Below are 15,868 nucleotides of genomic sequence, written 5' to 3'. Positions count from 1 at the left end.
AGGGTCCCGGGTGAGGCCAATGAGGTACTGGACATGGGGCAGAGGACCCCCAGCTCTTTAGCTGGTGTCCTTGGTCAAACCATTCCCCCCAGTTTCGGCTGCCTCATCTCTACAAGATAATATGACGTTCCTCTTCCCCTCATAAATTTCGATAGGATCAAATGGAACCAAGTGTATACCTGTGACGGGGAAGGGGCCTGTGGCAGGTGAGGGGCATGAGGCGCCTGCCACTCCCTTAGCTACGAGTGGCAATGGAGCACCGGGAGGAACCTCGCTTGGGACTGGGAGTTAAAACTCCTCCCCGACAGCTAGCAGGGTGGGATACCCGCACAGGATTCAAAGCCTGTTGGTCAGAGGGCCTCTCAGCTTCTCCTCTCTCTGGGCTAAAACTCCAAGGTAACAGGAGAGATGACACAGCAGAGAGACCCTGCCCCTTGGGCTGGCTAATCAGAAGCCCCAGGTTCCAGGAGCAGGCTTGTCACAGTAGGTAAGGGTCAAAGGCGAGCAGCAGGGGCCAGTCAGAGACTAAGAGAGGTGAGGCCAATAAGGGTGATGATCTTCCAGCCTCTACCTGCACAATTAAGCTGAGGGTGTCATCCATCCATCTCTGCTTCTGCTGGCCGAAGGGGCCTTTAAGCCCCTGCTGAGGCACTCTCAGACATCGGTTACAAAGCACAGACATCATTCGAGCAGATTAGTGTGCACTGCAAACAGACACATGCCTCTTCAGCCTCCTTGGAGACACCTAGAAGGCTGGGGCCAAAATAAGCCTTAGTGATGCCCAGGCTAAGCCCAGCACTGCACTGGGGAGGGAAGTGACTTGCCCAAGGCCACATGGTAAGCTCTTGGGATTTGGACTGGCTTTCTCCCCTGAATAAGCAAGTGCTTCAAACATGGTTAACAGAGGCAGAAGGTATCTGGAGTCGCAGCCAGAGAAAGGCTGGGTGGAATTACAACAGTTTTCCTGAGATAACCCACCAGGATCATTCAGCAGCATCACTAGGTCAAAGGCTGTGTATCCATTCTTTGCACGAAGAGTGACATCAGCACCTTGGTTTAGCAGATATTTGACAATTTCTTTATTCCTGGGGAAGACAGAAAAAGCTAGAGTTATACCCACTGACAGGAAAAATACGGCCTTGCCCCTGGGCAGTAAGACTGACAGCGTTAACTACAGCTCTGAGTCTCTGAGCATTTAAGAAGGGTATGAAAATTGCAAACACTGTCATTCCCTACCACTTAGGCAGGTCAGACGCAAATGTCAGTTAAACCAAAGCCTAAATGTTCCTTCCATGGCTATAAGGAAAACCAAAGGCTCTGCCCCCAAATCACTGGGCCTTGACAACCACACGCAGGCCCCACCTCCTACCCCATTCAGGACCCTCCATCATGGAAGCCTCGTACAGTCCAAGATTTTGGAAGTTTGAGGCTCGCCAGATGAGAAAAACAACTGCTTTCAAATGATGCAGGGCCATGATATAATCAACTTGAAGCAGAGTGTTATGGATTGAATTGTGTCTCCCAAAAATATGTGTTGAATTCCTGGCCTTTGTACCTGTGGATGTGGTCCCGTTTGGAAACAGGGGTTTTCTTGTGTTATGTTAATGAAGTCCTATCAGTATAGGGTGGGTTCTAAACCTAATCACTTCTGAGTTATAAAAAGACCAGAATGGACAAACAGACACATACACACAGGGAGAAGACGGACCATGTGAGGACCATCTACAAGCAAAGACATGCCAAGAATTGCTGGCAGACACCAGAAACTAGGACAGAGACTCACAGAAGGAACTGACACGGCAGAGATCCTGATTTGGACTTTCAGCCTCCAGAACTGTGAGAAAATAAATTTCTGTCCTTTAAAGCCACCCACTTGCTGTATTTCTGTTACAGGAGCACTAGGAAACTAAGAAATGGGGAAAAGAAAGAGCCCTGAATTTGAAGTCGAGCTACTTAGTGGCTAGGAGACTGTGTGCGGATCTCTTACACTGCCTGAGCCCCAGCCCAAGGACATCTCCAGTACAGAATGGGCCCTACCCTGCTGGGATAATCAGATGAGAAAGGATTCCAAAGTACTAGATAAATGCCAGAGCCTACTCAAAGGGAGGAGGAGGCCTGGTGTCACCGTGGTTAAGCACTCAGCTGCTGACCTAAGGACAGGGTTACCACGATCCTTGCCATCAAGTCTCCAAGAAGCCAATGGTATGAATGCCCAATGGTTCATTTCATATAAAAACCAAAAAAAAACAAACTCACTGCCATCGAAGCGATCCCGACTCATAGCGACCCTACAGGACAGGGCAGAACCGCCCCACAGGGTTTCCAAGGCTGCAAATCTTTACAGAAGCAGAAGCAGACTACCACATCTTTTTCCCACGGAACAGCTGGTGGGTTTCAGTTAGGAGCCGAGCATTTTCACCACTGTGCCACCAGGGCTCCTTCATTTCATATGGGGCAGCCTGAGAAGGCTACTATATCTCAGTGTGAAAACTCCAAATGAATCAATCACTATTCAACCGACGTCAATCTACAGAAACTTACCTGTCTGCTTACGACACTCCTGTGCATGGTTTTAGTGGCCACTGGTCAGGTTCTGCATTAGGGTGATAGGAAATCCAAACACGGAGAGTAGACATGCAGGATACAATGAGCCTGCACTGCTTTCATCTTTTTTGCATGCCTCAGCGGCTTCACTGCCCTAGAGTTTACCTGCGGCATCTCAAGCTCTGAACCCTAGCAGAGTGCTGGTATGGCCCTATCTCAGGCTGAGCATCCCTGCAGCCTCCCGCTGTGGGAGAGGTGTGAGGCACTTACCCATGGTAGGTAGCCTGCATGAGGGCGGTCCAGCCATGCGCACTATCCTGCTTGTCCACGTCGGCGTGCCTCTCCACCAGCAACTGCACCAGAGGCAGCTGCCCCATGACGGCTGCCAGCATGAGAGGGGTCGCCCCGTCCCCGTTGACCATGTTCACGTGATTGGGGTCTTCGTCAGCAATCTCCTTGACCAACTGGAAGTTTCCTGCAAACACAGGCAGGAATCCTGGTGATCCACTGGCCTGGCATCGCTGACTTTATTCCTTTGGTTCACGTACCAAACGATTCCTGAGCCTGCCCCTGTGCTGGGCTGCTGGGCACCGCGGGGGCTACAAAGATGACTCAGAAATAGTTCCCGTGCTTAAATCCCCCAGTCTACGAAGGGCAGAGACAAGGACATGAATGTTGTTTTGGTTAGTTGCCCTTGAGTCGATTCTGACTCATGGTCTCACCCCATGAATGCAGAGAACTTGCTCCATAGGGTTTTCAAGGCTGTGACCTTTTAGAAGCATATCGCCATGCCTGTCTTCCAAGGTGTGTCTGGGTAGGTTGGAACCACCAACCTCTAAGCCAGAAGTTGAATGGTCAACCATTTGTGCCACCTAGGGACTCCAGTACACAAATAAACCAAAAAAAGCCCAAACCCACTGCCATCAAGTTGATTCCAACTCATGGCGACCCTATATGACAGAGTAGAACCGCCCTGTAGAGTTTCCAAGGAGTGCCTGGTGGATTCGAACTGCTGACCTTTTGGTTAGCAGCCATAGCACTCAACCACTATGCCACCAGGGTTTCCAAATAGCTTTACTAAAAGACAGAAGTGTTGGTGTCTTAAGGGAACAGATAAAGAAGGTAGATGAAGGGCAATGTGCATGCAGGACAGCTCAAGACTTGCTGGGGTTGGGAATGAGGGAGAGCTTCCTGGAGGCAGGGGCTACATCAGGAGAGTAAATTTTAGACTAAATAGCCCTTCATCATTCAGAGATTGGAGTGTGTGGGGGGATGGGTTGCGAGGCATTTTGGGGGTAGGGAAAAGCCAGGGTACAGTCACAAGGCTTGGCTGGAGAGGTGGAACGGCTGGGGAGGGAGGTCTAGAAACTGCATGCAAGCATCATAAACGCCACCCTCCTGAGTCTGAGCCTCTCTAGGTGAAACTGTAGATTTAGGGAACAACAAAATGCCAGCTTCTTCCTCAAATCCTCTGGGTGGCCTTGAAAAGGACTGCAAATATGAGGCTGGAAGAATGTGGCGCTGTATTCTTAAATACCCAAAAAGATTTTCTAAAGCACTTACCCATTTTCAATGCATGGAAAATATCAGGTCGTCTTTTCTCTTCATCTGGGTAAACAAAGATTTGAAAAGTTAACCACGGAAAGGTTTAATATAACAGAAAATTCACAAGGGTGTAACAACACAACCTCGCTTTAAAAATGTTCTACTTCTTAGAAGGAATTTAATAATCAAGAGATCTGTACAACAGGGAATCTAGCAGCCCTCCTAGAGGGGTTATCACCAAGGAATGTCTGAAAATGCTTTAGAGACAGCTCTTGGGAGGTCATTTGACCAAAAACACATGAATGAGAGCAGACTACTGCTCTGGCCCATACTGATACCAAAAAAAAAAAAAAACCCAAAAACCAGGTCTGCTGCCGTCGAGTTGCTTCTAACTCATAGCGACCCCATAGGACAGAGTAGAATTGTCCCACAGAGTTTCCAAGAAGCAGCTGGTGGATTCGAACAGCCAACCTTTTGGTTAGCAGCCAAGCTCTTAACCACTGTGCCACCAGGGCTCCCATACTGACACAGCAATCATATTTTAGGCATTCTGAACTTTGCGATTTCCTTTCTCACATATAACAGAACATTATGGGGTCTTGGAAGATCCTGGATTCCCATGAAATTTTAAAAGAGAAAGGATGGTTCTTGTCTTCTATAACCTAAATACAAACCATGAGATAATTCCACAAACAGAGGACTCCTGAGACATGGGCAGCTGAGCTCAAAGCAAGGTCACAGACTCACCCCAAGAGTCAGTGTTAATTTTTACTTTCCTTTCCAAATATGCAGCCATCTGAATATGATTCTGGAAGTCACCCCTGCCCCACATCCGCAGACAGCTCCAGAAGGCAGCTGCCCACCTGGACACCTTCACACTGGCCCCTGCAGTCCAGTTCCTTGGCTGGGGCCCAGACCCCTATGCCTCCCCTACTGCTGGGCCTTGCTCTTCCCTCCCCCTACTAATCCCTCCCCACCAGTTCATCTGACCCCCTCCTCCAAGTCTGGGCCAGTGGGTCCCCTGCCCTGTCAGAAAGCAGACACCCCTGTGCTCAGTTACCACACGGGCTGAATGCAGGATGACCAGCAGCCTCTGGCTAATCCTAGGGATGGGGCAGCAGCAAGGTGAAACTCGCAGCTCTGGGCTGAACCTCTGGTCCAGATCAGTCCCTCGGGCAGCTGGGAAAAGTGGTAGTGCAACACAAGGCACTGGGTCTCAGCTGGCCTATCTGAATTTGAGTCCGCATTTCCAGAGTGAGCTCGGCCTTCTCATCCTTAACACGGGACAGCTACTTCATGCAGCTGTTGCGGGGATCAGATGATGATAGATGGGAAGATGCTTCAGAAATCGTAAGGGCCTATTCAAAGAGCACAGAGTCTCTGGTTAGCGCAAACGGTTCATGTACTCAGCTGCTAATTGCAAGGCTGGAGGTTTGAGTCCACCAGAAGCACCTTGGAAGAAAGCCCTGACAATATACTTCTGAAAAAAAATCAGCCATTGAAAACCCTGTAGAGCACAACTCTACTCTGACACACATGGGGTTGCCATGAGTCAGAGACGACTCTGTGGCAGCTGGTGTTGGTGTTCACAGAGCAATTACTATCTGTACTAGTTACTGGAGACCCTGCTGGAGTAGTGGTTAAGAGCTCCAGCTGCTGGCCAAAAGGTCGGCAGCTTGAACCCACCAAGTACCCCCTGGAAACTCTATGGGGCAGTTCTACTCTGTCCTACAGGGTCGCCATGAGTCGGAATGGACTCGACAGCAACAGGCTTCGTTTGGGTTTTGGTACTAGTTACCAGCAGCCACCCCCACCCCCGCCGCCGCCACCCCAAAACGGTAACTCCTTAGCTCCAGTTACCCTTCACAGGAAGCACATACGTGGGCACAGAACCAAGCGTCTGATCTGCCTGTGAGATACTGTAAAGAAACAATTCTGCATCTTTGTTTTAAAAATGTCACGTTCCTTTAAAAGTCAAATTTGCTGTGGGCTGGGCCGTCTGATGCCAAGACGCTCTGATGGAAAAGAGTGTCACCTGGCTTAGTTCTGCTGCTAAGCAACCATTGGGTGCCAATTAATCACTGACAGAGGCTGGCCTGACCCCAGGAGCCTGGGACCTCCTGTGCCCCTGATGACAAGTGACCTTGGGTTGGTCCCTTCCTCACTCCGGGTGGAGGAACGGACTCCTCAGCAACTGGCTTGGTTTTCTTTTTTGGATTTTCTCAGGCACCAAACACTCTGCTGCTACATGCCTGCACTGGGCTGAAGGGCCTCATACTCCAGAGGTTAATTTATTTTCTGCTCACATCACCCCACAGCAGTTAGTCGCCAGGAGCCCCATTTTACAGATGGGGCAGCAAGCTCACAGAGCCCCTGACAAGGGCGGGGGCTGTGAGGAGTCATGGCCAGGGGCTCTTCCCACAGGACCCCTTGCCTTCTAAGTCGTGTATGACCTTGGGCAAGCCTCATCCCCTCTCTGGGCCTCAGTTTCCCAGTGTGTGCGAGGTAAGAAGTCTCTTGGCTTCAAGCAGGTTTACCTAAACTTCATTTCTTATTTCTTTCTGTTTGGGTGTCCTTTTTATTTTTGCCATCTCTCCGTCATTACGGGCTTTCTACTTGTGTTTATTTCAGAGCCTCTCTGATTAGATAACACATTCGTAATGAGCATTTACATTGTTTGCAGTATCTCTGATTGATGCGATGAACATATATTCTTCAAATAGTACTGAATGTCTCAACACTTGGAGACCTTTCTAGATAGTCTGTCTGAAGACTTCCTTCAAATTTTTACCCTTCGGCCCAAAACGCTTATACACTGGCTATACACTGCAGCCCACTGCTATGGCCTGGGCTGTCTCAGTCCTGTCACTAAGTCAGCTCCATTGCAGATACAGGGACAGAGGCTGTGTGCACCACGCAGCATTCCATGGTCCTTCTGCACACGAAGAACGAGAGGTTTGGATAAGCAGGGCGTCCTGTGGCAGGTTTGCTAAAGACTATTAAGACAATCCTCTAAATGACAGAAAGATGGCAAAAAGTATAAAGAAACAGGACATGCTAACAGGTGTTTAAAAAAACTCAAAAGGGGGCTGAATTTGATGCGTATCTGGGAACTGATCACTGGCAGATGAGTTGAGGCACCTTGGCCTAGAGCAGGGGTTGGCAATCTACTGTCCGTGGGCCACATCTGCCCCACCGCCTGTTTGTGGAATTGGCCTTACTGGAGCAGAGCCCACCGATTCTTTTACGTGTTGCCCACAGCTGCTTTTGCTCTAATGGAGTGGAATGGTTGCCACAGAGACTGTATGGCCCACGAAGCCTAAAATATTTACTATCTAGCCCTTTACAGAAAAATTTTGCTGACCCCTATTCTAGAGGGATACCTGAATGACTAGCATCAAAACCATCCAATTAGGGTTAAGGGGCCTTATTATTGTAGGTTCCTAAGCTCTTCCCCAGAGCTACCAAATAGACTCCCTGGAGGGTGGGCCAGAAACTGCATTCAACAAGCACCCCAACTGATTCTAATGCACACCGCATTTTAAGACCCACAGGTCTGCAGGGCTGCACCCTGATTTCTGTGGGTCCTTCCAGCTTTAACCATTTATACACAATTTGGGGGCAAAGCCATGTGGGAGGAGCACATGGGCAGCCTGACCTGTCTTGGGCCTGACGGTAGTCAGTGGGTCCAGATAGTCTGCAAGGTCCCTGTGTTTGCGGTCCAGTGCAATCTCGAAGGCAGTCTTCTCCAGCACGCTGAGGTGGTCCAGGTTGGCCCCTTTCTCCACGAGCTGCTGGACCACGCTAAGCTTCCCACCAAGCGCCGCCAGCATCAGTGGGCTCCAGCCCACAGTCCGGGCCACACGGTTGGGGTCTGCCCCCCACTCCATCAGCAGACGCACCACGGCCTCGTGCCCATGCTGGATGGCAGCCATCAGGGCTGTGATGTCCAACAGCTCATCCCTGCTGCCCCCTGTCCTCAGCTGCTCACCAGAGGGGTCCACAAAGGCACCAGCTTCCAGGAGCAGCTTCACCACGCCCAGGTGGCCACCCCGAGAAGCCACCGTGAGCACGCTGGCCCCCAATCGGTTCTGGGCATTAACGTCGGCCCCATGATCCAAGAGGAGGTGTGCCACGCTCACGTGCCCAAACCTACCAGAGAGATGGAGAATGAGTGTCACCGACACGTAATCAGCATGTAACTCTTGTTTGTTGTTAATTACTAACAACTGCTTATAATAAACGGTTTTATTTTGGTGTCAGCCACAGTGCTAGACACCTCCTATGCACAATCTCAAAGAGGAGCAACTTCCCTGCCTGGGGTGACTCCAGCTCGGCCATCCACTAGCTGCGTGACCTTGAAAAAGAACTTTAGCTTCTTCATGCCTTCATTTCCCCATCTGTGAAATGGGGATATACCTATGCCTACCTCAATGGTTGTTGAGGATTAAACAACAACAAATTTGTATATACATACATATTTTTTTTATATATATACACACACATATACTGCTGTGAAGTCTACTCCTACTCATAACACCCCTGACAGAGTAGAACTGTCCCATATGGTTTCTAAGGCTGTAAATCTTTCTCGAAGCACACTGCCACATTAAAAAAAAACAAACCTGTCGTCAATTTCGACTCATGCCGACCCTATAGCACAGCGTAGAACTGCCCTGTTCAGTTTCCATAGAGCGACCCTACATATATATATGTGTGATTCCAACTCAGAGTGACCCCACAGGACGGAGCAGAACTGCCCCATAGAGTTTCTAAGGAGTGCCTGGTGGATATGAACTGCCGACCTTTTGGTAAGCATCCGTAGCATTTAACCACTATCCACCAAGGTTTCTATATGTGTACATATATATACAAACATACATATAGACCTCCTCCACCTAGAACAGTGTTTGGCCAAAGAAACACCATATAAATGTTAGCTGATATAATTGTTGCTCTTTTTTTAAGTTAAGCAACAAGCCCAAAGTCATCCAGATAGTAAGGGGTGGTGTCAGAATCAGAACCCAAGTCTGTCTGAATCCCATTACCCTCTGTTCGTACCTCTACCCTGCCTCCCAAATCTCACAGCATTCATTTTATTCTCCTTTATAACCCTGAAATCTTGTCTCTCTGCCTGTTTTGATTTCCCCACAGGCAGGGCCCATGTCTGATTCATTCCTACCCTCCCTAAGCACACACACACAGAAGGTTCTTCGCAATGAGACACCAGACCCTGTGCCAGGAAGTATGGCGTGGCCATGGTCAGCAAAGATGGGGTGGGCACCTCTCATGCCGCGTCCTGCTGCCACCCACTGGCAGGAATGCTCACTGCAGGCAGCTGAGACCTGGTCAGGCCTTCCTCAATGAAACTTGAGCGCAGGCCTCGCTGAGACTCTGGGGAGACAGACATGTGTTCCCCAATGCTCTAATACCAGGAAGAAAGCAAGTGCCTCTTCCCAGCAAAAACTCTTCCATCTTTCACTGTCCCCTGAGGCTGGCCTCCTCCAGATCGGAGAAAAGTTTTGCCTTGCAGCATTTCTGAGGGGACACACTTCCTGGGCTCAGAGCTGTGTGCTGGGGCTGGAGGCGGCCTTGGACACCACCTGTGCTAGGTTTTACATGTCTCTGCATCGTAAGACAGCTTTCTGAGGTTTTTGTTGCCCACCCCTCCTTCTTGGAAGCGGGTTTTGTACCTCATCCAACCCAGGGTCTCCCTCCTCCCTGTGTAGGCAGAGGCTGAACTCTGCTCCGAGGCGCTGGTTGAACTTACAAATACCTCCTGAGATGTGAACCTTAACAGCACAGGGCCACCTTGGCCCATGGAGGGGGAACCTGGTGAACTAGCTCCCCAGCTGCAGATGGGAGCTGGGCCCCCCCACCTTCTCCCAAAGCAAGGCAGTTCAAATCAAACTGAAATAAACTCTATTGCAGGAAGTGCAGCCCTAACTTGCCTCCAGTCTAGTCCCTTCCTGCCTGACCTCCATGCAGCCCTAGACAATATTCCTAAACCCTGAGTCTGACAGTCACTCCCAGCTCTCCGGCTGAAGGAGGCCTGCCTACTTTGCCAAGCTCATTCCTCTGAAACTCCCACACATACTCTCTTGCCTCACGCACCTGTACTCACCTCATACATCGCTCCCTCCCTCCTTCCCTCCACCCAGAGCATGCTCCTGTCTTATCTACTCAGCACACTCTTTATCCTGCTTCAGGGTTTGGCTCGGGTGTCATCTCCTCTGAACAGTTTCCCACCCCCTTCCAGGCTAGGTAAGGCACCCCTCTTCTGAGCACCCACAATTCCACGTCCTCACGTCTGCAATTATCTGTCTCCTCCACTAGACTGTGGACAGGACTGGGTTCCCCATATTCCTGTTTCCCCAGCATCGATATCGTGGCTGACAATTCCTGGAGCTCAGTAAATTTTGTTAAAGGTCCCCAGGTGGCACAAATGGTTTTCACCGCTATGATTACCAATTAATTTCAGCAACTAACACCTGTGTTTAAAGGCCCTAAAGGTTGGTGAATGGAACTCACCAGTGGTACCTCGGAAGAAAAGGCCTGGTGATCTGCTTCCCTTAAAATTACATCCAAAAAATACCCTGGAGCAGTTCACTCTATAACACACAGGGCCACCAGAAATAGACTTGATGGCAGCTAACAACAAATTCTGTTAAACGAATGAGTGAATGAATGAGTGGCATAACCAATTAGGGGAAGGCCCAGAGATGGGCAACGGAAATGCCGCATCCTCTACAGGAGTAGAAATTTTATAAAGATAACACTGTTTAGTTAACAAGGATGAGAGAGAATCTAGCATAATCCCTAACCAAACCAAACCCACTGCCGTCCAGTCTATTCCAACTTATAGTGACCCTATAGAACAGAGTTTGAACCCCTGCTGAGAATCTGCATTTCCACCCCAGATATACAGAATCAGAATCTACAGTTTAACAAGACCCCCAGGTGATTCTTAGGTATAATAAAATTTGAGAGCTATTGCTCTACCAGTGGTTCTAAGACGTGGTCCCTAACCAGCAGCATCAGCATGGCCTGGGAACTCCTTAGGAATGCAAATTCTCAGCAGAGGTTTGAACCGGAATGAACCAGTTTGAAGCCCTGATTTGAAGTGACAATCAAAACTTGAGCCTAGATCCTAGAACCCAGAATCCCAGCTCTTCCAGTACACCAGAGGAAGAAAAGAGCTGAATTAGAGCAGAAACTCTGAAATTTGGAACGTTTTCTGACCTCCTGGGTAGTCTAAGAGATCATTCAATTAGGCTGAAAATATGAAAAGATTCAACGAAGGCAGAGATTGTTTTCCAGATGCTAAGTTTCTGGTAGGTAATTACTGGAGATGGGGATGCTAGGGGCTTTCTGAACAGCCACTATAATTACCAATTAATTTCATCAGTTAACACCTGTGTTTAAAGACCCAGGACATTCCCACCACTCGCAGGCACTGGGCTGGGGTTCCCGCTTTGGTGGCCGAGGAAATGAGGGCAGAAGAAGGAAGAGATGAAGGGTGAAGTTAGAACCTAAAGTAAACACCACACAACCCTGTCCCTTTGACAGAAGATGCTGGCGAATCTGAGGAGTAGCTTCCTTGTGGCGAACACCAAGAGGCAACAGTTACAGGATCATGGCTGAGAACACAGGCTCAGGCACCATGTGCCTGGGTGTGAGCCTGACTCTGCCACTTACTAGCTGTGTGGCCTCGAACAAGTTATTTAAAGTCTCTGTGCCTCAGCTTCCTCATCTGTGAAATGGGGATGATAAGAGTACCTACTTCCTAATGCCTAAGGTTCTGTGTGGACTGAATGAGCTAATTCATTTAAAGCACTCAGCAATAGCGCCTGTCACAAAGCGTTCAATAACGGTTACCTACTATTTTAATAGGAAAAAAATACTAATTTCTAAGTGAAAATGTAAACATTTCTGATACTAAAACATCCATAGTGGACTAAAACGCAGTCTGGGCACAGGGCCTCCAATGGGCTGATCCAATGACAAAGGGAGCCATCGCGGGAGAGGCACGACCAAGCATTCGTTTCAGATCTGCTGGGGCTCTGGAGAGGATGGGCTCGAGGATGGGCTCCAGGAGGTGCTCCTGGAGGCAGAGAGCAGCGAGGCGGCCACTGCAGAGGTCTGGCCTGGGCTAACGCGGTGGGGATGGAAAGAGGGGTGTGGACTCAGGTGCTCTCACAATATGTGCAGGCTGGGCCAGGCTGCAGAGAGGCATCGGGGCTGAGAATTACCTGAGAGAGTGGTGGTACCATCTAGAGAGACAGGAACTTGCACCACTCACTTCACCGCCCTGGCCCTAACCCTACCCTTGTCAGATATTTTGTTCATCATGAACGTTTGCCTAAATTTTAAATAAATATTCCATTAAAATACTATTTATCATGAAAAAAAGAGAGAAAGAGAGGGAGCCTCAGAAAAAATAATGACAGCCCAAAGGCTTTATGGTCACCCCAGAATGTTCCAGACTAGAAATCAAGTGTGTAGGACAAAGGATCCCAACATGCAGGCAGGTGCATAAAACACTAGTACACTCATGCAAATGGGCAGCCCTTTCGTTATAAGTGGGCAGTGTTCCCAAAGTATGTTTAGAGATTGGCTGACCTAAATGTGCAAGGTCTGGGGAATGGTTATGCAAACCACAGCACCGCAACATAGAAGGACCATAGCGCAGCCATTGAAAACAATACATTTGCAAAGAATGCAGAATAAAATTTTGCTAGTAATACAAATCAGGAGAAAGACCTGGCGATCTGCTCCCATAAAGATGACAGCCTAGGAAACCCTGAGGGTCAGTTCTACTCTGTTACACGGGGTTGCTAAGAGTTGAAATCGACTTGACGGCACACAACAACAGTAATACAAATAAGAGCCCTGGTGGCTCCATGGTTAAAGTGGCCTGCTAACCAAAAGGTCCACAGTTAAAACCCATTAGCTGCTCTATGGGAGAAAAGACCTGGTGATCTGCTCCCATAAAGATTACAGCCTAAGAAACCCTATGGGGCAATTCTACTCTGTCCTGTAGGGCTGCTATGAGTCAGAACTGACTTGACAGCACACAACAATAATGCAAATGAGATTTGATTAGAACAACTGAGGAAAAGTACACAGAGAAATAAAATATTATTGGGTCACTACGAGAAGGGTAGGAACGCAGTGTTTTCAATGACTTTTAAAAAAGTAAATGGCTCTTCTTCACTCACGATAAAAAATGAGTCACAGCTACACTGAGATACCATTTTTCCCCAACAGCTTGGCAATAATGAAAAGTATGAAAAATACCTGGTCGGCAAGGCTGAGCATACACTCACACACAGGTACTCACATAATTGCCAGTGGAGGGTAAACTCATGTAACCATTGTGGCAGGTAGAACAATGGCCCCCCAAAATGTCCTTGTCCTAATCCTTGGAACCTGTATGTTGTTACATGGCAAGGGGAAATTAAGGTTGCAGATAGGCTGTTAATCAGCTGACCCTGAAATGGAGAGATCATCTTGGATTATCCAGGGGAGCCCAATGTAATTGCAAGGGTCCTTTCACGTGGAAGAAGGAAGCAGAAGAGTTAGAGAAAGATGTGAGGATGGAAGCAGAGATCAGAGTGATACAATCTCTGGCAGCTTTGAAGATGGACCGGGGCAGGGGGTGTGTGTCACAGGCCAAAGAATGCGGGTGACCTCTAGATCCTGGAAAAGGCAAGGAAACAAATTTTCCCCTAGAGTCTCCAGAAGGGAATGCAGCCCTGCCAACACACCTTGATTTTAGTCCAGTGAGACTCATTTCATACTTCTAGGGCTGTAAGATAATAACTTTACGTTGTTTTAAGCCACCAAATGTGTGGTAATTTGTTATAGCGGCCATAGGAAACTAATACACCTCATGGAGAGCAATGTGGCAATATCCATCAAAAGGACAAATGACCTGTATTCCTTCCTTGGGGAATTTCCTACAGATACGCTTGCTCATGTATGAAATGACATATGTACCAGGTTACTCACTGCAGCATGAGTGTAATAGCAAGAAACTGGAAACAACCCAAATGACCATCCATAAGAAAATAAATTACCACACGACAGAACAGTATGTGGCTAAATGAGGAAGGCTTTCACGTACTGATATGAAAAGACTGCCAAAGAACAACAAGTGAAAAGATCAAGGTACAGAATGGTATGCAGAGTATGTGTAAAAAGGAAAGGAGGATAAAAGAAAACAAACAATCCTATTTGCTGATACATATATAAAAGCAGTGGCTCTCAAATGGGGTGACTATGCCCCCCCAAGAACATCTGACAATGTGGAGACATATTTGATTGTTACAACTGGGGTGCTACTGGCATCTAGTGAGTAGTGGTCAAGGATGCTGCTAAACATCCTACAATGTACAGGACAGCCCCCCCCCCAAAAGTTACTTGGTCCAAAATGCCAATGGTACAGAGGTGGAGAAACCCCAGCATAAAGAAACTCTCGAGGGCTATGCAAGAAACTGAGGGGTGAGTGGGACCTGAGTAAACAGGGGACAACGGTGAGGCTTCACTATATACCTTTATATGTAAGTGTGTGTGCAGTATTATGTTTGTACCTCATGACTATATTATTTATTCAAACCTTAAATTTAAAATGCCCTTAAAGGGACACTGAGCGCGAGTTAAGGACGCTGGGAAAATTTGGAAACAAATAGTGATAAGGGTTGAACGACGTGATAAGCATAACTAATGTCACTGGGTTGTACACATGAAGAATCATTCAAAAGGCAGACAACTTGTTACATACATATCTAACACAATAAAACAGATGGTTAAAAGAGAAGCCCTCAAAGGTTATTACCAGGGCTCCAATTATAAATTACATAGCTTTAATTAAAAGTTTAAAAAAATGACTGGACTTTAGAACACATTTCTCTACAGGAACAGTATCAACTCAGCCTGGAAAACCCTCCCTGCCCTTCTATAAGCAGCCCCCTCCCCACATGGCCAAGCTCACTGACAGATTGTCTGTAGTCTGTGTTTACATCCCGCTCTGCCTTCCACATCCACAGGGCTGCTCCTGCCCAAGTCCCAGCCCCACTGCCTGCTGCTAAATCAGCCCCTGTCTTCCCTCTCCCTCTCTGCTGTGACACCGTTGTCCACACTCTCATTTCCCTCCTAAATCCCCAACTACCTCCACCTCTGTCCAGCCTTTAAGTGCTGGTGTTTTACTGAGTTCTGCCCTGGTAAGGTGGTTGAGAAAGCTCAAGATCACGAGTTAGACTACCCAAGTTCAAATCTTGGCTCTTCCACTTGACAGCTGTGTGGCCTTGGGCAAGCTACTTGACCTTTCTGTATCTGTTTTTTCTTTTCTGTAAAATGGTGGTAATAGTACCTACAAGTACATAGCTACAGTGAAGATTAAATGGGCTAACACGTGTAAAGCTCTTATTATAAGGGTATTTGTATACACCAAAAACCAAACCCCTTGCCACTGAGTCAATTCCAACTCATAGTGACCCTACGGAACAGAGTAGAAATGTCCCATAGGGTTTCCAAGGATTGGCTGGTGGATTCGAACTACCGACCTTTTGGTTAGCAGCTGAGCTCTTAACCACTGCACCACCAGGGCTCTGGGTTTGTATATAAATATTCAATAAATATTAGCGTAGTAGATTGTTTGCAAAAATGACAGCAGTTATTCTCCTCCCTGTATTCAGGCACTTGGCAATATACTTTGCAGGTCCTCCTCATCTAGCACTGGAGTCTGTGTCCCATGTTTTGAATCTGGGCTGGCTTT

At 48.1% G+C, this 15,868-nt stretch overlaps 1 protein-coding gene across 4 annotated transcripts in view; it reads right to left on the bottom strand.

Moving 5' to 3' along the window:
- ANKS6 (ankyrin repeat and sterile alpha motif domain containing 6) overlaps positions 1-15,868 on the bottom strand; it is a 61,019-nt gene that overhangs the window by 42,814 nt on the left and 2,337 nt on the right. For all 4 annotated transcript variants that reach the window (XM_010587807.3, XM_010587806.3, XM_003407570.4 and 1 more), the window contains exons 2-5: positions 7,748-8,241; positions 4,108-4,152; positions 2,815-3,019; positions 979-1,085 (exon numbers count right to left, since the gene is read on the bottom strand). In XM_010587807.3, coding sequence (XP_010586109.2) covers positions 979-1,085; positions 2,815-3,019; positions 4,108-4,152; positions 7,748-8,241 — 851 coding nt within the window. The remainder of the gene's footprint in view (positions 1-978; positions 1,086-2,814; positions 3,020-4,107; positions 4,153-7,747; positions 8,242-15,868) is intronic.

The sequence above is a fragment of the Loxodonta africana genome, chromosome 9, assembly GCF_030014295.1.
Source record: "Loxodonta africana isolate mLoxAfr1 chromosome 9, mLoxAfr1.hap2, whole genome shotgun sequence".
In the NCBI taxonomy this organism is placed as follows: domain Eukaryota; kingdom Metazoa; phylum Chordata; class Mammalia; order Proboscidea; family Elephantidae; genus Loxodonta; species Loxodonta africana.
This window is presented reverse-complemented; position numbering and strand designations above follow the sequence as displayed.